This window comes from Neltuma alba, unplaced genomic scaffold (genome assembly GCF_004799145.2).
Source record: "Neltuma alba isolate B1F8T4 unplaced genomic scaffold, ASM479914v2 tig00012095_pilon, whole genome shotgun sequence".
Classification (NCBI taxonomy): Eukaryota; Viridiplantae; Streptophyta; class Magnoliopsida; order Fabales; family Fabaceae; genus Neltuma; species Neltuma alba.
In genome coordinates, this window is record NW_021636652.1 from 368,480 (window position 1) to 392,791 (window position 24,312).

Sequence of the window (24,312 nt, forward strand, 5' to 3'; positions counted from 1 at the left end):
GAAAATTTTAAATTATATTCAAATCATGAAATACATTGACCGTTAAACTAAAAAAGTGATTTTATAACACAATTTTAAATCTAATTTGCTTTCTAGTGTTGCCTAATCTTTCTAGTATTGCCTAATCTTAATTAGTGACTTAATTGGACTTCGTAACCAGGCCAGAAACTTAGTTCAATGATAAAAATGAAATAGCACTCACATAACTGAAATGAAATCCTCATGATTTGTTTTTTCAATGAATGACGTATGAATCTATTCTTTATTATCATTAAAACTATACATTATTTTTAACGACTTAATATTAAGGGTGAATATTGCCGTTAATCACCTACCTGATCTTTGTTAGTAATTGCGATTTTTTTATTAATACATCAATGAATTGGAAAAGAAAAATTGTGGTTGGAAAAAAAAAAATTTAAAGAAGTCACACAATTGATAAATTATAAGTTATTTTTTAAACTCGATGAAACTCATTTAATTTATATTATTAGAGAGTGTAATTTTTTTATCTAATATGTTTATATGATATGTAACTTACTTCTAACTTTGCACATAATTTCAGTCTAATTTAATGGACAAGGTTATCTTATCACTTTAATCCCCAGTTTAAATAAAATATACAAGTGATATTTTTTATTAAAAATGATCAAGCTTACATATATTGTTTTTTTTATACAGAGCTTAAATATATTGTTAAATAATATGAACAATCATATTTAGTTGGATTCATTAATGTAGATGATATTTAATTATTCTAATAGTGCTTATCTCTTATTTAGATAATCTGGAATAAAGTTAGGTCATTAAGATCATGTTTTACTTTTTTAAAAGAATTTTTCGAGACAGAGGAAATAAAAATACATTTTTTTCAAACATTAGTTAAAAAGATAATGATAATTTTAACTTAAAATAAAATTTAAATTTAAAATTTATATCATTCAAATTTAAGGTAAAAGATAAAAAGCTTCATAAAAAGACAAGAAGGTAGCAGCAAACCGTGTTCATTCTCACATCACTCATCACCATAGATGGCTGCCAGACCATGACGTGCACCCCAGTTTCTTCTAAATTTGACAAAGTCATCCCTAACTAATTCAGTCTTCCTTCATATTGTCTTCTTAAAAGCTACAATTTCTCTGCTAGCTACCTCTGTTTCATCATCATTCATCGAATGTTCTGCACGATGTTTGATCGCAAGATTCTTATACGTTCCAAACTCTGTATCATGTTGTCTTTTATCACTTTCTGTGCAATGATTTTTCTTCCCTGTGAAGATATAAGGAGCCCCTATTATTCCCTGAGTCATGAAGCTCCCGAGAAGTTTCAGTTACAATTGCAGAAACCCAGAATTCAGAAAGCAATAGAGTCAACGCTTTCCCACATACCCATTGAAGATGAAGAAGAAGAAGTTGATAGAGGAAACCAGAAGCCTCTAGTTCCTCCATTGAATGTCACAGAAAAAGAAAGGATCGCTTGGTTCCGGAAAAGGTTTCACGACTTCAAGATTTTCGAGTCAAACAATTTGACCCGTCAGTTTCATGCTAGAGTTGTACGACTCTTCCGCCATGAATGTGAAGCTCAGTTCTTCATGACTTGGATTTCCCCTGCGAGCCTGTTTGGAAACAGAGAACTGTTATCCTTAGAATCTCTGTTCAAGGCTCATCCCCAGGCATGCTTAGTAATCCTATCAAGAACTTTAGATTCCAAACAAGGGTATAAGATTCTGAAGCCTCTTATTGATCGTGGATTCAAAGTCCAGGCTGTGACGCCAAATCTGCCATTTTTGTTTCAGAGAACTCCGGCAGAAAAATGGCTTCATGATCTGATAAAAGGGAAGAAGGACCCAGGTGAGATTCCTCTGCCCCAGAATCTATCAAACTTAATAAGACTTGTGGTTCTATACAAATACGGAGGCATCTATCTAGACACAGACTTCATAATCCTTAAACCCTTCAAAGGATTAAGGAATTGCATAGGAGCACAAAGTACGGACTCTGTTTCTAAGCACTGGACTAGGCTGAACAATGCAGTTCTTGTGTTTGATAAGAATCACCCGCTTTTGTTACGATTCATACAAGAATTTGCGTTGAATTTTAATGGCAACAAGTGGGGATATAACGGTCCATATCTAGTGTCAAGAGTAGTTGAGAGGGTGAAAGCAGAAGGTGGTTTAAACTTGAGAGTGTTACCTCCAATGGCGTTTTATCCTGTGGATTGGACCAGGGTAGGTGGGTGGTTTCAGAAGCCCAAGAACAGGGATGAAACAAGATGGGTGAGAGCTAAATTGATTCAGCTCAGAGGACAAACTTATGGTGTTCATCTCTGGAACAAGTGGAGTGGCAAATTGGCAATTCAACAAGGAAGTGTTATGGCAAAACTTATGTCACACCATTGTATATTTTGCAATAATGTCTATAGTTCTTAATTAGCTATTATTTTTTCCCCGTAAATGAAGAGATTTTATCAGAGAAGGAAAATATTGTATTACTTGTTCATATACACACGCACAACTTGTGTCTTGTGCAATAATTCTCAGTGGCGCACACATTTTCTGAATCATATCAAACATTAATTTTTTTTCTCTTTTCTAACATATACGCTACTTATTTTCATTCCATTTGCATTATTTTTTGATTATTTCTATTACTGCTAATTAAAAATCTTTCATGCGTCCCTACTTAAAGTGAGTCCATTAGAAATAGTTAAAAAATGAGTTCAGTAAGGAAATTTGATTTCCTTTTAAAAGTCATAATACTATTTCTAATCCTTAATAGAAGAGCTACTTAACTAATTTGAGTAGATTAAAAAAATTAGTTAAGTTAATTATGTGTAATTAATATGAATTGATCTTCTTAAAGTATCTTTTTAATCATGGCTATTCTTGGATGAAAACCTATTAACATGTGTAATCGATAAAGATACTTTAAAGAATGAATTATAAATTTGAGATATAAAATGGACTAAAGTCTTGTATATAGAACCAAATTTAATTCTCATCTAATTTTTATACTCCTCCAGTCCTACAAAAAAGATCTTATATTTAGGACATGAGAAATATTAATGGCCGGAGATAGTAACAAAGAAGGAGAAGATCTGTGACTGGTTCAAGAGCCATTGTCCTCGAAGATAGTAATTTTGAGGAGAGAAGTGGCATTGGTTAATTTCTGCTGCTTCTTCTCAGGTTATTCTGTTTCAGTTCTTTGTTGTTTTTGTTTGTGAATCGTGTGTGTTTTATTCTTTGCTTTTTCTATATCCCCCCCCCCCCCCAAAAAAATCTGGCCTTTTTTTTTTCGGCTTGATCTGGCCCCTTTGCATCTGGCCTGATAACTGTTTAAAAGGGGCAAAAGTCATCTTAAATGGAGTTTTATAAAAAAGGTAAGAAAGTGTGGATACAGTATTTGGCTGTGGATTATGGGTTTAAACAGATCATCCTGGAATCTGACACTAAAGAACTCATTGAGATGCTGTCATCAAAGGTGGTTAATCATAACAGTAGAGACAACAATGGCGTTGCAGATAGTTTAGCCAAGAAAGGAATTTCATCTTCAACCTTTTTTGTTATGTGCCCTCCCGATTTGAGGGTCATTGTGGAAAAGAAGAGCTTGGGATCTAATCCCTGTCTGGTTTAGTTGTACTTTGGGCGTGGCCCTCTTTTGTATATAAAAAAAAAAAACAGTTTTTGGTAGAATTATTGAAGTCATATTATAAAGCAGCTTTATCTCTGTTCTGTTTTTTTCCGCCGAATTTATCTGTATTCCCACGAACAATGTCAAACAAATATTTTCTTCAGTATACTTTAAGAAAATTTTGGTTCATAATATGGAATAATTTGGGGAGTAATTAATATTTATTTACTAATTTTATTAATATAAATACCTTGAATGTGACTATTTTTTCTTTCCTTCAAAATCTCATTAAATATGAATATTTTTTAAAAAAATTATCCAGCAAAAATGAAAAGAAAAATTGGGAAAAGTCTCATACTAAAAATTTTATTTTAAAAAAATATAATATTTTTTTTATATTTTGTAAATTCTGCACACACAGATTGGGAATAGTTTGGAACATTTTCTCAATTTTCCCAAATGAAAATTATCTCAAAGGCCAATGTGATGCACGTTGTGAACAAGAAAAGCTCAAATCATGGAGCTATATGTGCCACTAAACGGAAACCACCTGTTCGTACGCTAGAGATTCTCACGTCGAGTAAAAAGCAATTGATGACTTCTTTTACTCCTCCGTCATGCCACGTGTAATCGGATCCGCTCTGCAATTTTCTCCTACTCACTTGTTTAAACCCGCCTCTATAAAAGTGGCTTGTCCTTGGCGATTTTGATAGAATTACTTTGCATTCTCAGCCGCTAACCAACAAAAGCTGTGGAACCAAGAAAGCCAGGCACACCACAAAACTTGGTTGTGATCACTCTCTCGTGGTTAACTTCCCTCACCGAGTGATGGAAGCCCTCACCAGTTCTTACTCTAAGGCCCTTTTTGATGGCCTTGGATCTTCTTCCTCGAGGATTGTTCCTGCCCTTCATTTCTCAGACAGGCTTGAATTTTCCCTCTCCACTGATAAAGTCGGCAATTTTGGCTTCCTTCAGACGACTCAAAACAAGGGTATTTCCCCAGTTCGTGCTGTGCCATATGAACCCCAGGTCTCTTTCTTCCCAGAATTTTCATTTTCTCAATCATTCTTGTTTGTTTTCCTCTGCTTCTAGTGGTTTCAGCGATGTGTTTTGCTTCTTTTCGTTCTTGTTCTACCATATTTTTTTATTTCTTTTAAATGGTAAGTTCTGTTTCTTGCCGTTGTTTGTCTTCTTCGAATATCCTGTTTGTGAGCTTCAATCAGCACTTTTAAGTTCCCGCTGCTTCCTTCTTTGTTGTTTTCTTTTCCTTTTGGCTCAAGTTCTAGCTGCTTTCTATGCGAAGTGTTTTAAAAAAGTTGCTTTCAAGATTCTTTCCGGATTCCCAATCTTTCCTTCATATTTTATTCGGCTCTTTTATTTTCTGCAATTTTGGCATGCGGCTGTCAGACAGAGCCTTTCCCCATCCTACAGTTCCCTTATAAAATTTCTTATTTTAAGAAGCAAAAGATTCTGAAAGTGAGTGGTAAGACCGAAATTGTCCCCCCCCCCCCAACTTTTCTCTAAGGCGCTCCTTGTTTCTGATTTCTTTTCTTTCCTTGTGTGAGTATCTGTATAGAAGTTTTGGAGTATCCGGTGAGATTCAATCTTTTCTTGTATAACATGTTGCAGGTGGACTTGGAAACTGAAGAGCCTCAAGCACAGCAAAATGGTGGGTCCTGATTACCTTTTACGAGTTTTCTACTGTACAAAATTCTGTTGTTTTAAAAATTCTAAAGATAATATATGGATTTTGCAGAGGAAACAAAGGTTGTTCGGATCAAACTTCAGTTACAAAAAGACTGCTTGTTCGGCGAACAGTTTCTTGTAGTGGGTGATGATCCTATGATTGGTGCTTGGGATCCCTCAAATGCACTACCAATGACCTGGTCAGAAGGGCATCTCTGGTTTGTTGAGATGGTGAGTAGAATCCATTAATCTAACAGAAATGTGAAGACGAGAATAATTTTTACCTGGTGGCATAAATAGACTTTCTTGTGTCTAAATAGGATGTGCCTATGGGGAGGACAATCCAATACAAGTTTATTCTGAAATCAATGTCTGGAGATATTATGTGGCAGCCAGGGTCTGACCGAATTGTTAAGACTTGGGAAACTGTCAACAGAATAACTGTTTGTGAGGATTGGGAGAATGCTGAGCTTCAGAAAATCACAGAGGAAGAACAACCTGATTACTCAGATGGGCAACCCCTGATTGACTCAGAAATGTCAAATTTTTCTGAGAATTTGGATCATCCTGAAGAAGAGACGGTATCTGATGCAACCAATGCACTAGACTTTGAAGACAGCAAAAGTCGTTTAGAGGAGAAACCACTTGCTCAACCAGACGTGCAACAAATTGCAGGTGATATCACTTCTTCTTCCATGGAGAAGCCAATGGCTATTGTTGCAGAAAATATAGATTCATCAGAAGATGCCCCCAAGAGTACACCTCGAAGAAGAGGCGTGAACAATATGGCTCTTCAGAGTGAAGTTACAGTTCATGATCTTGAACACATGGGAAAAGTTTCACAAGTCAATAATCAGGGAAAGGAAGTTTTGAAGGGCAACCTATTTGACTTTGAAGGAAGTCCTGTTCTTGTACCTGGCTTGACTCCACCTAAAACTGAAGAAACAACTAGTCATAAAGTGGAAGAGAGGGATAACAAGGACACTTCAGTAGAAGCACTTGAAAAGAAGGATCAGGACATGCCAGAGGTAAACTCTTGATGAGCGCGATGATCCTTTTCTCGTCATGCCCTTCTAGTTTCTTCTTCATTTTTCTTGTTCAAACCTACCTTAGGCAGAAAAATGGTTGATTCTGTTTCCAGCACAGGGGCTTCCTTTTCTTTTTGTTTTTTTTTTTCCTTGGGGCTTGGGGTTTCTATTCTACTAATATTACTTGCATAATAAAAAGGAGTTTTTTTTTTCCTTTTCTGTTTTTTCTTCTGTATGGTCTCTTGTGTTTATCAATGGAAGTAAGCTTTGTCCATTTCCAGGGCACATCAAGTTGTTTCTTAGTACAGCATTTCTGCATCTGAATGTGCAAAAAGAAAGAAAGAAATGATATCTCCAATCTTATTGATAATAAAATAATACAATTGACTATACCTATTTTTATAAGCAATAATCGACTTCTCTGTCAATTATGATGAATTACCAAAAAGCCAAGCTATTATAATGTATGATGCAACCGAAAGCCATAAAACTTGCACCGTATCTAGATTTCAGAGACTCAGTTAGCTTTCCATTGTTAATGCGCGTTAGATTCACATGTTGTACTTTTGACCAAAAAGAAAATTCACGTTGTACGTTTTCCACCGCTTTGTGAGCGCTAAAATTCCTTAGCATCGGCATCACAAGCATCTGATGAGCACCTGTGGCCATAAATTTCTAATAAATCTGTGGCTTGTCCATGCTGGTTGAGCAGTTCTTTCAACTCTTCTGTAGGTAATCTATTATTCTGCATTCCTCCCAAACAACCTGAAACTGCTGAATTATTGATGTTATTGTTTTTTCATTGCTTGATGGAACTGAGAAGGTCCAATTCAATGAGGGGCAAGAAGAATCAGATGATGGGGTGCAGGTCAATGAAGAAGAGCAAGAAGAATCAGATGACGGAAAACCCCAAGAGATAGCTGAAACACTCAGTGATGAACCAGTACTGGTTGACAATGAGGGGCAAGAAGAATCAGATGATGGGGTGCAGGTCAATGAAGAGGAGCAAGAAGAATCAGATGACGGAAAACCCCAAGAGATAGCTGAAACACTCAGTGATGAACCAGTACTGGTTGACAATGGGCTTCCAGAGAAGTTTCATTCAACCACAGCTATAGCTAAAGTGCCAGAGGTTCACACGGCTCATGAAAATGTCTTGGAAAGTGATATTCAGTGGGGCCGTGGAATATTAAAGAACCTTCTGTCAAAGCTCGGATTTCCATGAGAAAAATTCTTCATTAGACTCCTGTGGATGAACAAAGAATGGGTAGGTCAAACTAACCATGGATTGATATACAAGTATGTTACCACGCTTTCAGTGAGACTTTTGACATGCTTATCCTCATCCATGAATAGTTTGGTTGGGTAATGTTTCAAACCAACTTTGTCTGAAACTTGTGTGGTTGTTCTAATCCATTTGCCATTTTGTTAGCCTGGCAAAGTGGGATGGGAGTCTAGCCATTTCTTGGCAGGTATTGAGTGTCGATACATAGTATGTTTTAAGGGTGTAATTTTGTTGTATATCATGCTTCTATATTCAGTTAGATTGTATGATTCTTTCAGTTTCGCTCTCTCTTTTATACAGTATGAGGAGTTTCAGGGGCAAAAGAATGGAGATTTGTTCATGAGAGTTCAACAGAACTTGCCTGTAAAAATTACATGTTGTAATGCAAAGATGTAAAATGCTTTTGCTTATTGGATTCCTTTTCTTGTTTTTTCCGGGCTGGATTCCCTATTGGATTCTTTGCTATGAGAATTTGAGAAATCGTGAATCGTTAAATATGTAGATTTATGCGCTCCATTTGTATCTGGGATCTGCTGGCCTTTGCTCAGTGCCATAATATGCCTATTGTGATTGGTGTAATCTTCACGTTAGTTCGATTTATCTTAGAATTTTTCAATGCTTTGAAGTTTCATTGGAACAAGATAAATTACCAGGAACAGGAACCATGTTACCTCAGGAGAGATTTCCAAAGTGGAATAACAGGAAAGAAAGGATGCTTGGAAAATGTAAAGTGACGGTGCTCAGGTCTTTGAAATGAGTGAAGCACATAACGTACGGCAATGGTAGTGGCAAGTTCAGCTGGACCAGAAGACTAAGATACCGAAGTTTTTAAGGAAAATATTCAGCAGGCGGCATCTTGTCTGCTTCATTAATTAACCACATGATGACTGTCCGCATCACTTAAATGTTGCAACCTTCGCGAAGATGACGACAACGTTATAGAATATTTAGGTGGTGGTGACAATTTGCAGAGTCCTTGCACTTATATTCGTTTCTTTCTGTGTTTTTTCCGGTTTCTGCCCCAAACGGTGTTATTAAAGAATCAAATATGAAATCCATCTCTTGGTGCATTATAGTATTACCTAGAATGCATATACACAAACACGTCAATGCTAAGTTCGAATCTAAAATCTCATCCAAATAGGAGTTAGATAGCATCACAAGTGTCAAACTTGCTAAGTATTTTCTACGCAAAATTGAAACTCAATTTTGGTTAATAAATTCCAAATCACTTGTAATAAGTAACTGTAGTTGACACAATTGTTAAAATATAAACACGTTAAACTTGAAACAGTGGTTGCGAAAAAAATATGTTGCATAAATGGTTCCATGAGGAAAGCAAAATTAAACCACCTCTTATTTATAAACACATAAACCCAGTGCTTTGACCAATGGAGTCTTTCATCATTGACAAAGTTTATCCCAAACATCACCGTCATATTCTTCAAATACAATTTCAGCAGTTTAGATATAAAATTTTTAACTAATGAACTTTAAACTAAAAAATTATTTTTTTCCGAAAAGTTAACAGTTAAGAAGTTATTTTTATCTTAGATTATGTATATATTAAAATAAATTTTTAAAATAATAAAAGTTAAAGTTAAAATTCAATTGGAACTATTCAAGTTAGATTTAAACAGTGTGCAATGGTGACAAGTTTTTAGTATTTATCAGTTGGCTTGTCGAAACTTATTCTCCATACTTTTTTTTTTTTGGCCAACTTATTCTCCATACTTACATCATGTATGAATCGATCTTGCCGCCACAAATAACGTACAAAAGAGTTAGAGGTTACCAGTAGCCATAGAATTTTGGATCTACTTTCAGTTTTGACCATATCCTAATAATTAATAATCCTGTTTATTTATTTGAATCATCTTTTTCATAATTGAAAACATTAATCCCATCAAATACAATCCCTCTCATTCCTTCCTGACACAAAACCATGAACAACCTTCCCATGATTTGAAACTGAAAATCCTTCTTCACTTGCCCATCAAGTCTCTCACATGCGTCTAAAGTGTTTGTCCAAATCATGGCTCTCTCTCATCTCTGACCCCTACTTTGCCAAACTCCATTTTCAACAACCTTCCCAACAACACCCAAATCGAATCCTTTGCACAAATGGTCCACAAATCCTATCCATAGATTTTAACTCATCCCTTCATGACGATTCTGCTCTTGTGAAACTGGACCTTCCCCTTTTCAAATCATACGCTGATGTCAATTTCATGACGGCTTCTTACCGAGGCTTTGTGTTTCTTAGGCCTATAGATGAGCACAGATTTTTTCTTTTGAATCTTTCCACAAGGGTCTGCCAAGAAATTGCAATACCTCCTACGACAGTACGCGATTCCATACCTTATTTATATAGCTTTTGTTATGATGAGTTTGCCGATGACTACTTGGTAGTGCTCGGATCCAGATACAAGAAGAAACCAGCATCATCACCTGATATTCATCTTTTAGGCTTTGAAGTCTTCTCTATCAGAAGCAACTCATGGGAAGAACATGGCCAACTTGCCATCGGTGCTTGGACCGTACCAGCCATTGGCTTGTTCTTAAACCGTGCTATTCATTGGCTTGTTCGGACTCCATCTGAAATAGAAATTATTGCATTTGATATAACAACAAAGAGTTTAAGAGAGATTCCTGCGCCCTCTGAATCCGATGGTAATTTCTTAGAAATAGTGTGTCCTCTGCGCGCACTTAAAGGATGCCTCTCCCTCGTGTTGGGATCGAATGGTCGCGATGATGAGATATGGACCATGAGAGAGTATGGAGTGAAATCGTCTTGGACCAAGTTTTTCTCCTTGTCATGTAGCAAGTTTATGGATAACATATTCCCCATGTGCTTCTCCAAAGATGTTCAACTAGTGCATGACCACATAAGATTATCAAAATGGAACGAGAAAGGAGAATTGCAAGAATGTCGTCAATATTTCACCCAGCGTCGTCAAATTTGTTGTCTGTGCTTCCGCTTTTACGCAGCAACTCCTTATACTGAAACTTTGCTTTCTCTCCCTTCACTAGTTTAGTCAGGTAAAAAGGTTGTGTTGGAAAACCTGAAGAGATCCCACTAAAATTACTGTTGGAAGGTATTTTAGTTTTTAGACTTTCGGATGAAATAATCGTGTGTTTATGCCCTTTGTTTTGGAATCTATGGCAGAAAGATTATAAAAAAAAAAAGTCAAAGACTTTGTAGTCTAGTGGTGTTGATGCTCTCCTATAAATTAGAGTTGTGGGTTTAATCTGCTTATAATTTTAAGCCATTAGTGCTTGTTCCTTTAATTTAAAAAAAAAACAAAAAAAGGATTAAAAAAAAAAAACTTTTTTCATCTGCCTTTTTACAGAAGATAGTGCTGAAATGGAACTGGCCAGGGACAATCCATAACCCAAATGATGATTATTACATGCTACCTTCGGGTCTGATTTTTTTTTTTTAAAAAAAAACTTACAGTTGCAATTATAAGTTGTTTTTTAAAAATAAATTTGGAGGTAATACTTTTTTATTTGCAAAGAACAGCATTAATGCTTTTGCACATGGAAGCCTTCATGCTGATCTTCTCATTTTATCTCAGTTCTTACTCGTTTCGTTACTTTTTATGAGCAACAACATATGTCATAGTAGTGTTATTAGACATAGGAAATAAATTTGATTTTAGAGTCAAGGTGTATCTAACACTTCCAAATATTTTCTTAGATGCATTTAATATTCTAATGTTATTTATGATGCAATTTAACCCCTGAAATATTTAAAATGGTGCACCATCAGCCAATGTTAATAGAACTATTTTCTTTAACCGTGAAATTAATAACTCAGCTCAATTTTGATTAAAAAAAATATATAGTTGGGAAATCGCATAAGCAGATGATGTGGCATTTTGGTTATTTGTTATTTTACACCCAGGGCGTCAACTCTTACCACAAAAAAAATGATAAGCACTAAAATATTAGTATTTCTTTTCTTATAATGTTTAACTAAAATTTCATTATATCCAACTAAGTTAATTTTTTGTGTGTGCTAACAACTGAATTAAATAATCAAGTTAAGGACCATTTAACTTTTTAATCCATAAAAGTCAATTACGTTTTCCGCTCCTTGTAATGTTATCATTTATTACTTTATATTAATGGTAAAATTGCACATTGATCCTATAATTTTATATAACATTTTAATTTAATCCCTTAATTTTATAAAATATATTTTAAATCCTCTCACCTTAACTGTGTTAGTCTTAACTCTTAAATGAAAGTTAGATCAAGTGCCACAAGGCAATGTTGCTCCCAAAAAGAGATTCCAATAAGGAAAAAAGTAGTAATGATAATTAGGAGTTTTTCTGGGGCCATGTCATGTCATGATTCAGTTTGGCGGGAGTGGAATATCTCCATTTAGGTTTCTCTCCGTTTCCCTCCATTTTATTATCTCTACCATTAAATCAACATCTAATGATTAATATTTAATGCACTATAATAGTATTATTGTATTATTAATTAAACAACAAATATATATATATAAACAATTAGACATTAATATGCATACATAATCCGTAAATTTTTATTAAAATATTTTATAATTCTTTTATTTTTATCATGATTATGATAATATTTATTTATATATAGATTAAATTTATTTATATTTTATTATTTAATATTATAATAATACTATAGTGTATTAAATCTCAATCATTGAATGTTCATGTAACAGTAAAGATAGTAAATGGAGGGAAATCGAGAGGAAGCTAAGCAGAGACATTCCTCTCCCCAGTATGGCACCATCATTTGATAACAGGGTAGAATATGATCCGCATAATCTGGGAAGAAGATATTTGGTGGCTGAGTCTTAATTAAAAGGGAGAATTAAGTTAATATTAGCTGGTTAGGTTTCACCTTAGCAAGTGAGATGATCATTCAATCATTCCATGTGCTTATAATCAAAGTAAACGCCTGGGATTCCCAGTTCAACTATGACAGAAGATTTCTGATTCTGGTGCGTCCATGGATATCAGAAACATGTCATCAGTCACCAGATCATGTAAGTTGAGAGTAAAGATGCTGTGGCTGAAGCTCATCAAGAAAAAGAAGAAAAACGAGCTCTTGATACCGTTTGGTACGAAACATTGAAAATGAAGGACAGGGATTGTGATTGGGATTGAGAAAATCCATTAAAAGAATGTTTAACATGCAAGATTGCTTGTTGCATGGGATTAGACAAACGCATGTATACAGGATTGAAGAATACCATGGGGGGGAAGTGGTATTCCCCAATCCTACCTCAATGGATTTGCTTAATCCCGTATAACAAGCAATTACTCATACTAAAACTTTTTTAATGATTTTTTTCAATTACAATTATAATTTCTATCCCTTATTTTCAATACTTCGTACTAAACAGGATTATAGAGTCTCTTGTGATTTATTTTCTTTCTCTCAAAATTCTGATCAAGGTTCTTCACGGGATGAACCAGATTATTTCTCTACATCTTTATCGATCTGTTCTGTTTGCTGATCCTTCTAGAGCATTGGGAAACTAGAGATTTTTCTAGCCAAGGAAATTTGTGTACTTCATGTCCCTGACTAGAATGATTAACTCTGCATCCATCAATTCGCCAGTGAAAGATAGGTTTTCTATTTGTTTGTAGTTCCTTAATTTTCTACCTCAAATGAATACATAAAGTGTCATTATTATGTCAAGTGAGCACACCCAATCGTTTTTATATTTGTGAAGGGCATGGAGTCCATAATCTCTTCCAAATCCGCTCATCTTGTACTGTACCCTCCATAAGGAAAGTCGTTATCAAAGGCAAAACAGCAGCTGATCCAAACAATGCCTGCACCAATGTGCCTTGACACTCTGTTTGCTATATCCAAGTTCTTTGGCACAATCCCAGCTGCTAGGCCATATCTGGTGTTGTTGGCACTCCTTATTGCTTCTTCAATGCTGCTATTGTGATTGGTGTAATCTGGGATCGGCTGGCCTTTGCTCAGTGCTATGATATATTCCTCCTTCCTAAATATAAAACCCCTCGTAGTGTAAATTCCATTATGAAAGGGGTTTTATATTTAGGACCAGATGAGTACTTATTATGATTGGTGTGATCTACACGTTACTTCATTTATCTTGGAATTTTTCAATGCTTAGAAGTTTCATTAGAACAAGAAAATTATCAGGGACAGCAACCAGAAGAGGCTAATGCTTGCAGTGGGGGGGGAAAAGATCTGAGGAGCATGTTACCTCCAGAGGAGATTTCCAAAGTGGTCATCTGGAGTTCCTTAGACACTGGCCTCGGTAAGCACAAAGGTTATCGAAGCGAGAAAAAAGTTTCTAAAATCATAAGCTACACCCAACAATATTTTTCTAATAACACTCAATATTATAAACTAACTTTTAGTGCATTTGCTACCTTAAAATATTTTCCTCGATAATAACAAGCACCCAATACTTAAAATATTAAGTGTCACTGTAAAAACATTTTATGATGCCAGATGCAAAAAAAAAATTTAGAATATTGAATGCATAAAAAAATTAATTTAAGATAAGGAATGGTACTTGAAAATTATGCCATAGTTGTTACAAGGAATTATGATAACCAAAGTGGAGTCAAAAAGGCGCTTGGAAAATGTAGAGTGAGGATGCTGGGGTCTTTGAAATGAGTGAGGCACACAACGTACGGCGCTGGTAGTGGCAAGTTCATGTTCAGGTGGACAAGAAGAATAATTAAAATACCAAATTTTCCAGTTAAGGACCATATTCAAACAAATCAACCACATGATCATCGTCTGCATCATTTAATTCTTGGAATCTTGGTGAAATAATTAATAACCTTCTCGGGCAACAACAGTATAAAATATTTAAGTGGTCACAATATGCAGATTCCTTTCCATGCTATGTTCATTTCTTTCTGTGTTTTTCCCCGAATGGTGTTATTCAAGAGTCAAACATGAAACTCCTCTCTCCAATCGGTTTTCAAAAGTTGCAACAGATCACTTGGAATAACATCACATGGGTGTCAAACTCTCTCAACAATTATTTTCATAGGCAAAATTGAAACTCAAAATTTTGCTTAATAAATACCAAATCACTTGGAATAAGTGACTATGGTTGTTGTCGTTGTGCACATTTCTCGATTCTTGGGAGAAAAATCTTCTAATGATGCTTTTCAAGTTTGAATAAGTTCACTTCGATGCCTTAACTCATGGAGTTTTCCTTCGCCAAAAGATTTTCATTTATAGTTTGTTTAGGTACATTTTACTTGCTATAATTATCATTTGACTATAAAATTGTTTTTAGTTAAATTTTAAATTTTTCATCAACTTTTTTATGCTTCTGTGGGGTATTAAATTTTATTTTATTCTATGTACCTAATAATTTAGGATTTCTTTAATCTTTTCTTTGATAAAGTTATACAGTATAGAAGCATATTTTATGCTCCTCAAGGTAGGACTTCCAAATTGATTTTGAACAGTTCAAATTTAATTTAATTTAATTATGTTTCAACATTTGTCATTTTAATAAATATATGATCTAAAATAAAAATGATTTTATAATTGTCATTTTGTTCAGTAAAAAGTTATCATTTTTAAAAAATTATAAGTTCTAAATCTCATTATAATGATGAGCGATGTTAAAAAAAATATTGTACATCCTTTTGTTTTGGAGCTTGTGGGGATAGTCTCGCCTTTTGCTCCCATTTCTTTTGGAAATCAGCGGACCAAGGATTTAGATCTTGGAATCTCCCTGTTGTTCTCCTCTATTTCGGGGTACTCCGTAGCCACACACAACACCCCCCATTTATGACTTCTATATTTAATTGGAGTTTTTTCAGTTTTTAAAAATTTCCAAAATTTCGTAAAATTACCCTTATCAAACTGTAACCCTATCTTACTATATTTCTTAATTTCTCCATCACACTTGCAGAATATCATAATGAAATGCAAATTTGGGGATATCAAATAATTAACTAACATTGACTACATTTGGTAAAATGACTAGCATTTTAAATACTCAATATCTTATAAAATCCAAGTTACATAGGAATAGAGTGATATTTGTCCTCCGATTGGCCTTCCTCGAACAAAACATTTTACACCAAAATTCGTATCTAAACCTCCCATCCACAGGGCCAATGTTAAATCAGTCATTTTTCAAATTAAATTCATCTAAGAAAATCTAAAAGATTTTGCGAGAAGCCAACCTTCTTGGACTCTTGTGAACAAACAGCCCACTTGCCTTGGAAGCTTGAAAGCTGAAAGTGAAGCCTGCAAAGACGTCAGGATCACCTCACAACTTGCAGGGACTAAATAGCAGAATCCCTTCCTCCAGCTTGACACTTGTAAAAAGTCATCATAAAGAATCACCGGTGTTTATGATTCGAACACCAAAAAAGAGGTCTCAGATTCATCTTCATGTTTCAGTAACCCGGCTCATGAACAAACCTTATCCGGGTGCATCTTTTTCCTTCATAGGCTCAAAAAGTAGATTTCCCCTCTCCTGATCAATAGTATGCCATACAATTCATGCATATGCAAAGATTTGTCTGAAATTGACAGCACAAGTTATAGTTTGCCATAATACATCTTGTAAAAGTCACTATTACAATATATGCATAAAAAAAATGGTCAATCTCCAGCTAGAAAATGGCTAGCATTCCAGCTACACTAAGCATTCAGGTGTAAGATATTTGTGATTTCTAATGGAAAATATACCATATAATATTACAATTGCCAGCCTAGACAAAAAAGGAAAATAACATACAAAATAGGAACGTAAGTGGTAGGGCAAAACAAAAAAGGACGCCCTCCTCTACAGGCATAGACTTCAGGAAGAGATATCACCTCAGCATAGCTAGAGATATTGCGATATGACTTGGCAAATAACAGCCATTGAAATTGAAATCTTTTCTGAAACTCATTGTATGCGTTCCGATGAATTAGTATATGCCTATTCTTCCGTGTTGCCGCTGCCCTAACAGTACTTCGTCAGAGTTTTGCAACCCTTTCATTCCTTAAATCGTTTACTAGCAACAGACTGATCCAATCTGAGAAGACAGAATAAGAGAACTAAGCATAGACAAGATATAAAATGCCAACTCCTAAAACCAAGCTTGTGTACAAAAATTTTCAAATTAAACAGAAAAGGAAAAAACTGTAGAATGTTTTTCTTCTTGGAAGATATTTCTCATCCATCAAACCAGAGCACAGAATTCATTAATCCAAAAAGAAGAGTAAGCGTTAAAGAATAAATGATAAAGTATTGAAGATCACATCACAATCCTTCAAGAAAGGGACAAAAAAAGATATAATTATATAAATAAAATACTTCCGAAAGCCGTGAGATGGAGTAATGGCACAAACAGAAATTGCAGAGTAAATTCATATGTTGAATTGATGCATTCTTTCACACTTTTAAATAAGACCAATCAACAATCAACGACTATTAATTAATCGCCCTATCCCTGACCCCATAGATAAGAAAGATCCTCTCTTTTCATTTCTAGTAAAGCCACCATAAAACAAAATGGCAATAACAATGATTACAAGTTACCTGGGTGAGCTGGCACGTTTTTCCAATTGCAGATTGGCCGCATTAGCAGAAGAGACCTTATTTTCACCATTCAAAACCTGAAAATCATGGTAGATTAAGTTGCCTGCATAACTACTATGATAAGCCAGCAATTACAGATCATCTAGTGCATCCGAGATTTTTTCTTGCTACGAATATAGAGCCCACATATGGTCACAATTCACAAACATCAACTGATAGCTTCAGGTTTACCAAGTGACAATATTGTAATTGATTTAGGAGCATGCAATAAGAATGTGACAATAGGCAAAATTAACCACAAGGGAGTACTTGGATAACGGGTAGAAACCAGGGACTAACCACCAAACCCTTACCTTCAAATAGGATTTTAAGAAGCCTGTCTAAGGCAGCAGTAGCAGAAGTGAAGCCAGCTCACTCCACATTCAGTGACTAAGCTCTCACATATCGGTGCTATGCAAATCCATAAAACGAGTGGTTTCTCTATACAACCACTAAGCCACATCAGGAATTTCTAGTCCATATACCCCTTATCCAAGCATCACCTATTTCCTTAAACAAACAACTCAAATCAACTACAAAAAACATCAGATATCCCCACCTCAGAAGCACTTTCTTTAGGCAGCCCATCTCCCAGCAGTTCATTGGTTTCAGGACTGACGTCATCCCATAAGAAACCATTTTCATGTCCGAGAGAGAGTTTGTCAAATTCTCTATCAACTGCTCCAAATCTAGGTTCCATATGTGCAACATACTTCTCTGTAATTTACATATTAAAAAACTGCATTCAGAACTTCAGAACTCCATGATATCATTACTTAAGAAATAGTAATAAAACAGGGAGCATTAAAGAATTAGGGTTTAAATTCAGAACAAAGGAGTTTTAAATACTGCGATTTTAATTTTTCAACTCTCTTACAAACGGTCACCAAAACTACAAATAATTTCTCCAATGCCCTAGATATATGTACAAAAATATTCACCTCATGAACCAAATTTTTTTTTGTATTCTGGACAGTTCAACCTTGAATACATGAGAATCCCAAGTTAAAAACATGCACAATTAGGTCAGAAGACAGAGAAAGATTTATTAGAAAATACTTATTTAAAAAAAAAAAAACTCAGTCAGTTGCCCCTAGATGGTCTCCTTCGATTTGAACACATTCATTCAAGATTCTTTAATAAGTACAATTTCATAAATCATGCATGTCAGGAATCTCCAGAACTTTTAATTTACCAACGGACAAAGGGAAAATTCAGACACTCCTAATCGGGCAAGGAGGAAATGCTCCCTATATGACCTCACTAGTCCAATAAATTTCCAACCAAGTAAAGCAACAGTTTCCTATTTATCAATCTCAAAACCATTTATTAAAAAAAAACCCGGGGGGGGGGGATATTATAATCATAACAAAATTTTGACTTGGACTAACATTAGTGATTAGTAAGGAAACTAATTTCACCTGCTAGACTACGGAGGGCATTCTCAGCAGCTTGCTGTTGTGCATCCTTCCTTGTCTTACCCATTCCAACACCTATTTTCTCACCGGTGAATAGTACCTGAACAAAGGCATCATACAATCGCATGAGTCCAAAACTACACATGAGAGCTGTTGGGTAGAATGTGAAGTGCATCAAACAAGAGAACCTATTAGATAAGCTACATAAGGCCCAAATCATAAATTAAGATACCAAAGAACATGCTACAAAGAAAGCTAAGAAACCGAAATATGACCAATTGGGAAGCAGACCATAATAAGTTTTTTATTACAAACTAAGCAGACTTTTCATAATACTAAATAAAGTTATGTGAAGAAAACATACTAAATACACACCTTATGAGCAACTATATATATCAGAAGAAAGTGGGTGCTTAGAAAAATTGAATTACGATGCTCATTAATATTCAGGATGCCAGTGTCATCAGGCAAAAATTCTACATGGCTCAACATAGATGATTACATAATGTCAATCAAACTTATAATTCAACAGCAAGCAGCTTGTTGAGCCAATCAATCTCATATAACACCATAAAATTAAACTAAATAAGCAAAAAATAATGAAATATAACAATTATTAATATATGTATATATGAAATTTTATGAGTTCAATAGAGAAAGATCCATTAAAAAACAACTTCCACTGACCTCCATTGAAAAATGCAAGTCCTTGCTGGTGCTTACAATGGACCTAAATTCAACCTACAAAGAGAAACACATGAAAAATAATGCCTTCAAAAACCCAGAAAATTTTTTTTAAAAAATTGCACGCAGAAACCACACACACCTTAGAATTACATCGCCTTCCAATTTCTTGCAGCACTCCAATAGACAGAGCAGGTAAGAAGTTCAATTTTCCCACCTCACTTTGAAATTCTCTGTTAATGGAAGACGTATGATCCTGAGATGCATCATACTCTGGAAAAAACCTTCAGTCAGTAACATAACATAGCAACAACATCAAAAGTTATCAGCTCATCAAATTAGATTGTCACTGAAAAGTTTAAAAGAAAGCTTGTCAAAAGTATTTAGCCTTTTCTGGCCCCCTAAATTCAACTTAGAAAAATTTGAACATTTTTGAGAAAATATAGAAAATTACAGCCAGTATACTCACGATAATAATCTTGTACGAGCTGAACCCTCTAAGATATCATGAAACTAGAACAAATCCAGAACCTACTCTCACATGTCCTCCAATTTTCAATTATGTCGCACTTGTCATGTGGATGGATTATTTAAATTGCCACTTTCTTTAGAATATCAAGGGCAATTTTTTTTTTCTCAGTAAAGTCCTATTTGGCACCCTAGGTGATAAACCAAATACACGCTTCATTGATGATAATAGACAACAAATAAGATTCAAAAGCTTCAAATCCAGTCCATCAGAATGAATTCAGATAATAGGTTTAAAGAAATACCTGCTGCAGGGATGGAGATGGAAGAGTTTGCCTATGCAAATCACGGGCAGAACTTGCCTGCATTAAAAAGAATTTGAGAGAAGCAACCTTGAGTGCTCCAAACAACACACAACCATCATTGAAAGCAGGAAGCAGTATAATATCATTGACAAACCTCTTCACTCTTCCCTTGTGATGCTTGTGAAAATGAAGGATTAGAAGCTGAAGTCAGCATGCTCTGAGACAAAGGTTTCAGCTGAAGTTGATGCTTTTCAAACTTTACATTAACTGGTACAGAAGGTCGAATATTTAGCTGAGCTTTGCTATCATCTTCTACCAACCTGCCTCCATGTGGATGCATTAAAGATGGTGATGCTTGAGTGGGAGGCCTTGATATAAGAGGGGGTTCCCCTGAACTTTGAATTCTTATATCTGGAATATGCCTCGTTGTCAATAGTCCCTTTTTCGTCATAATCATGATTAACAGAGCTTCCTTCATGCTTGATCGGAGGTCCAAGCAAACCAGGCTCTTAAACAAATTAAGAAGAGCTACCATAAGAAAACAGTAAATATTTTCAAAACTAGAATATGATCACCTAAGAAGTAACATACTCTGAGAAGGAATGAAGGTGGGGGAAGACATAGGGTATATAACGTTTGAAATTACACCAGCAGGTAGTTGAGAGGTTTCAGGTTTCAGCTCAACATTGTTGGCCATAGATCGAGTGGGCAAATCAACAGAAGACTTCTCATCCTGTCAAGGGTAACATAAGAGTAAGAACACAGAAAATAATCGTAATGTCTATGATTATTTTCAACCTTACAAAGAATATCAATATTCTGCGGCAAAAACTCATCACAAGCAATATTAAGCAATCTCTAACCAGAACTACCATGTTCAATGGTAACTTCCAAGGCATACTGCTATAACAGAGACACAAAACATAGATGCAAAAACCTCAAAAGCTAACAGATTGGTTTACCCTCTGTTCAGCTTCTACACCATTTATTCCCTCAATGATGGGGGCATTCACACTACCATTAGGCACATCCTGTCATTCGACAAAGTTGTTGATATTAGAGTAATATATAAGCAAGCATCCCACAGCAGCAAAATAGCAACACATAGTTCAAGATTTGTTAATTATCACCAATAAACGAAGAAAAATATATTACAGTGACATACCTCAGACATCAAGTAGTTACTCACATCGGGAGGTTTTGGTAAACTTGCAACCTCATCTTCATAGAAAATTTCAGAAATTCTTTGAAGTAAATTCTCATCAAACTCTCTGTACACAAGTTTTAACAAATTAGAGCCATTGAGAGAAAATATTTGAACATATAAAACAATTGCAAATAACTTACTTGAAAAAACAGCCTCTGACATTGCATGCTACATTTCTTGCTACACACAAGACAGGAACAGCATTGGCCGTCTAAAAATGCCACAAAGAAAATAACGATGTTTCAATTAAGTAAAGCTTTGTTTTTAAAAAAAAAAAACAATTCACTTGCAATAAATAAGACAGTACCTCTGCCTGTGGAGCATAATAAGGAGTAAAGGCAGGAACTACATGAACCCTGGGTTGGTCCTTGTCTTCCCAAACCTTTGAACGGTCATCAATCACCATTGCCATTTTTGGATGGCACATATTACGTTGGAAGACATTCAGTAAAGATTTTCGGGAGCCTAGAAACATCATTAGTATAAAAGGTTTACACATTTATTTTATAGAATTTTGGCAACACCATCCCCAGATTGGTGTGGGCGTATGAGAGAAACAAAGGAAACCAACATGAACAATAACATCATGATGAAGGTAACCATTGCGGCAAGCACAAACATGATGAGTTGAACAATGAATCAGAGAAACATTACGAACCAGTGAGAGCCACTTAGACAATTTATTTTAAAAATGTAATGAGACCAAAAGTATAATATACAAAAAGCAAAGCTAAAAAAAGTTTACAGAATAAGGAAGACATGCCTGATTTGACACAAATAACACGATCTAGGAGTTGCTTTGAACCTATAAGATGTTCCCCAGGGTCAAGAAGTCTCCAGATTTCATAGGCATAATCCCTTTCAGCCATAGTACAAACATATACTTCAAACCGTTTCCGTCCTTTTGCAGTTAAGTAGCATCTCAAATCCTCCCAAGCAGGTCGCAACCTTACTAGCACACTAGTATCTCGAATCTATGTGGAAGAAGAAGCAAAGTTACCGTATATGTCAAAATCCTTATATAAGAAAAAGCTTCTAAACAATTATAGCACTTTTCTCTCATAAATCATTCCCATGGGCGACCAAGCTCTGAAAATATTCAGTTCACCCAGAGAGAGTGGGAGAGAAAAGAGTACAAAACTATTAAATCTAAAACCAAACACGTCCAACCTAATGGATGGCATGAGAAACAAGCAACAAGCTCAAACGTAAGATCGATAAACCCAAAATATCAAACCAGAGCAACTTTAAAGTGTGTAAAATTTAATATTCCATAGTTTTGAGATATATATATATTGTCGGCCTTGAATATTAAGCAACATATGAGTTTTTAATCCAATATTGCTGAGAGAAAGACATTTTAATCTATCTGGCTCTAGCATCATTTTGACTGTTAGGTGTTTTAAAATTTCGTAGTTGATGAGAATTTTTTAATTACAATTTCCTCTCAGCTCGTGACCGTGAATCCTTTCAATAACAACCATCAAGTCCAACATAACAATATGGACAATGATGCGTGGATAAATATCATCTCTATAAGATTAGAATATAACCTCTGGGTTGATGCGAGTGAGGACTATATTCTTGTCTTGCAATCTAATGACAGGACGCCGAACAACTTTCTCATGGTTATCAGACAATGGAGGCACCTCTTCCAATTGAACCTTGACTAACTTTCCATTATCGACGACACAGTCGCTTTCCGTGTACTGCTTCAAAAGTGTACGATCATCCATGTAACGCTTAAGTTCCGCAGACATTCCGGCCACTCGCAGCGGATCAGTCTCACGAGCAAGCCAACTTCGCAGGGCCTCAATTCTATCTTCAAATGACTTCATGGTATTTGCAACGATGAGGGTCTCGTCCAAATCAAACACAATCGCAAGACACCGCAGATTCAACAACCCCAAGCATGCATTGAATAGACCCACAGGAACTGAGTAGCACCAGAAGCATGGAAACTTCTTCCTCTTACTCGGCATAGCCACCAAGTGAATTTCCTCATCCCCAACTAATGCCACCGCCGTCTGTTCCATCCAAATCAAAACCACAAATCAGAATCTATGAATCAACACTTCGCTTTTAGAATTCAAGTTGAAATTAGTAGGGGGCGCAATTGAAGGAGTAAACGAGACAATCAAAGTTCACGTGCTGCCGAGAAATCCATCCTGGTTTACGGAGTGACAAAAACTGAAGCTTCAATCATTGATGTAAAATGCAAAAGTCAAAATTAAGTTTATACAATTAATCAACATTTTCTCATGAGCAATCAGACTGAACTACAGGAAAATACCAGTGACAGATTAAAATAAAAGAGAAATGCCTTTGGCTGAGACCTTCAATTCATAAAAACACGAAGCGTGAAGATTGATCAAATGAGGTTGTTCAATAGGCAGTGATGACTCGAGCTTGCATCGAACAGAGAATGCAGAAATCGTTTGCAGTATTGAAAGAGGAGGACAGCGCTCACTCCTCGGCGATATATGGCGAATTCGAATCTCGTTGTTTGGGAACTGGAAATTCTGGCCCTTGACAGGGATAACATCCAGTTCCCCTAACCGCAAGTCACCGTGGTAGACCACGGATTTCAGCCCCAAGCGGTTCATCTGCACTGATTTGGCTCGCAGTAACAAAGGGAGGTGATGCAGAAAAAACTCGAACGCAGGTTCAACGAAAACGACAATGCTCAGAGAATGAGAAGTTCATGCAAATTTTTTAGAACAATCGTCTAGTGTGGTTCTTCGCTTGTCATCATCTCTCCCACCATCTCCCCCCAGGGTCTCTGAGAGGCTCTTTTCTATCCCCCTCTCTCTAACTCCCCCTCTCCCTCCTCCCTGCGGTTTCAAACCACTGAGCGCTTCTCCTGTATTTATAGGCAAGAAGGGGTCCGGTTAGCCAAGAAACGGGGATTTTGATCTCAAATTACAATAATGACCTCCTGCCCTTTAAAAAAAAAAAAAACACTGAACAACCCCCCGGGGGGCGCCTGTTCAGCTGAAATTACAATAATAGTTCTCGC

General features: G+C 35.7%; 4 protein-coding genes across 4 annotated transcripts; 3 read left to right on the forward strand and 1 right to left on the reverse strand.

Annotated features, from left to right (window-relative positions):
• The first annotated feature begins 1,204 nt into the window (after positions 1 to 1,204).
• LOC114722523 (uncharacterized protein At4g19900-like) lies at positions 1,205 to 2,475 on the forward strand. The gene has a single exon (XM_028908568.1). The coding sequence runs from the start codon at positions 1,229 to 1,231 to the stop codon at positions 2,426 to 2,428; it is 1,200 nt and encodes a 399-aa protein (XP_028764401.1). The 5' UTR covers positions 1,205 to 1,228; the 3' UTR covers positions 2,429 to 2,475.
• A 1,950-nt stretch (positions 2,476 to 4,425) lies between these two features.
• Positions 4,426 to 8,057, forward strand: LOC114722525 (uncharacterized). Its single transcript, XM_028908571.1, has 5 exons — positions 4,426 to 4,658; positions 5,259 to 5,298; positions 5,386 to 5,546; positions 5,636 to 6,343; positions 7,167 to 8,057. Exons 1-5 carry the CDS (start codon positions 4,458 to 4,460, stop codon positions 7,566 to 7,568), a joined length of 1,512 nt encoding a protein of 503 aa, XP_028764404.1. The 5' UTR covers positions 4,426 to 4,457; the 3' UTR covers positions 7,569 to 8,057.
• A 1,580-nt stretch (positions 8,058 to 9,637) lies between these two features.
• Positions 9,638 to 10,666, forward strand: LOC114722501 (F-box/kelch-repeat protein At3g06240-like). Its single transcript, XM_028908546.1, has one exon. It carries the CDS (start codon positions 9,638 to 9,640, stop codon positions 10,664 to 10,666), a length of 1,029 nt encoding a protein of 342 aa, XP_028764379.1.
• Positions 10,667 to 15,567: 4,901 nt separating this feature from the next.
• Positions 15,568 to 24,108, reverse strand: LOC114722502 (RNA polymerase II C-terminal domain phosphatase-like 2). The gene is made up of 17 exons (XM_028908547.1): positions 23,630 to 24,108; positions 22,847 to 23,320; positions 22,057 to 22,267; positions 21,601 to 21,758; positions 21,434 to 21,504; positions 21,252 to 21,357; positions 21,049 to 21,117; positions 20,678 to 20,819; positions 20,398 to 20,594; positions 20,241 to 20,321; positions 20,087 to 20,117; positions 19,456 to 19,586; positions 19,317 to 19,370; positions 18,633 to 18,729; positions 17,771 to 17,928; positions 17,173 to 17,249; positions 15,568 to 16,666 (listed from the first exon to the last, which is right to left on the reverse strand). Exons 1-17 carry the CDS (start codon positions 23,897 to 23,899, stop codon positions 16,627 to 16,629), a joined length of 2,367 nt encoding a protein of 788 aa, XP_028764380.1. The 5' UTR covers positions 23,900 to 24,108; the 3' UTR covers positions 15,568 to 16,626.
• Positions 24,109 to 24,312: the final 204 nt, after the last annotated feature.

Coding starts and splice junctions, on each gene's coding strand:
- LOC114722523 (XM_028908568.1), top strand. CDS start 1,229: ATGTTGTCTTTTATCACTTTCTGTGCAATGATTTTTCTTCCCTGTGAA.
- LOC114722525 (XM_028908571.1), top strand. CDS start 4,458: ATGGAAGCCCTCACCAGTTCTTACTCTAAGGCCCTTTTTGATGGCCTT. Junction 5,547..5,635: donor ATCTCTGGTTTGTTGAGATG/GTGAGTAGAATC, acceptor GTGTCTAAATAG/GATGTGCCTATGGGGAGGAC. Junction 6,344..7,166: donor AGGATCAGGACATGCCAGAG/GTAAACTCTTGA, acceptor GGAACTGAGAAG/GTCCAATTCAATGAGGGGCA.
- LOC114722501 (XM_028908546.1), top strand. CDS start 9,638: ATGCGTCTAAAGTGTTTGTCCAAATCATGGCTCTCTCTCATCTCTGAC.
- LOC114722502 (XM_028908547.1), bottom strand. CDS start 23,899: ATGAACCGCTTGGGGCTGAAATCCGTGGTCTACCACGGTGACTTGCGG. Junction 21,505..21,600: donor ATTATGCTCCACAGGCAGAG/GTACTGTCTTAT, acceptor TGGCATTTTTAG/ACGGCCAATGCTGTTCCTGT. Junction 17,250..17,770: donor CTAAAGAAAGTGCTTCTGAG/GTGGGGATATCT, acceptor CATGATTTTCAG/GTTTTGAATGGTGAAAATAA.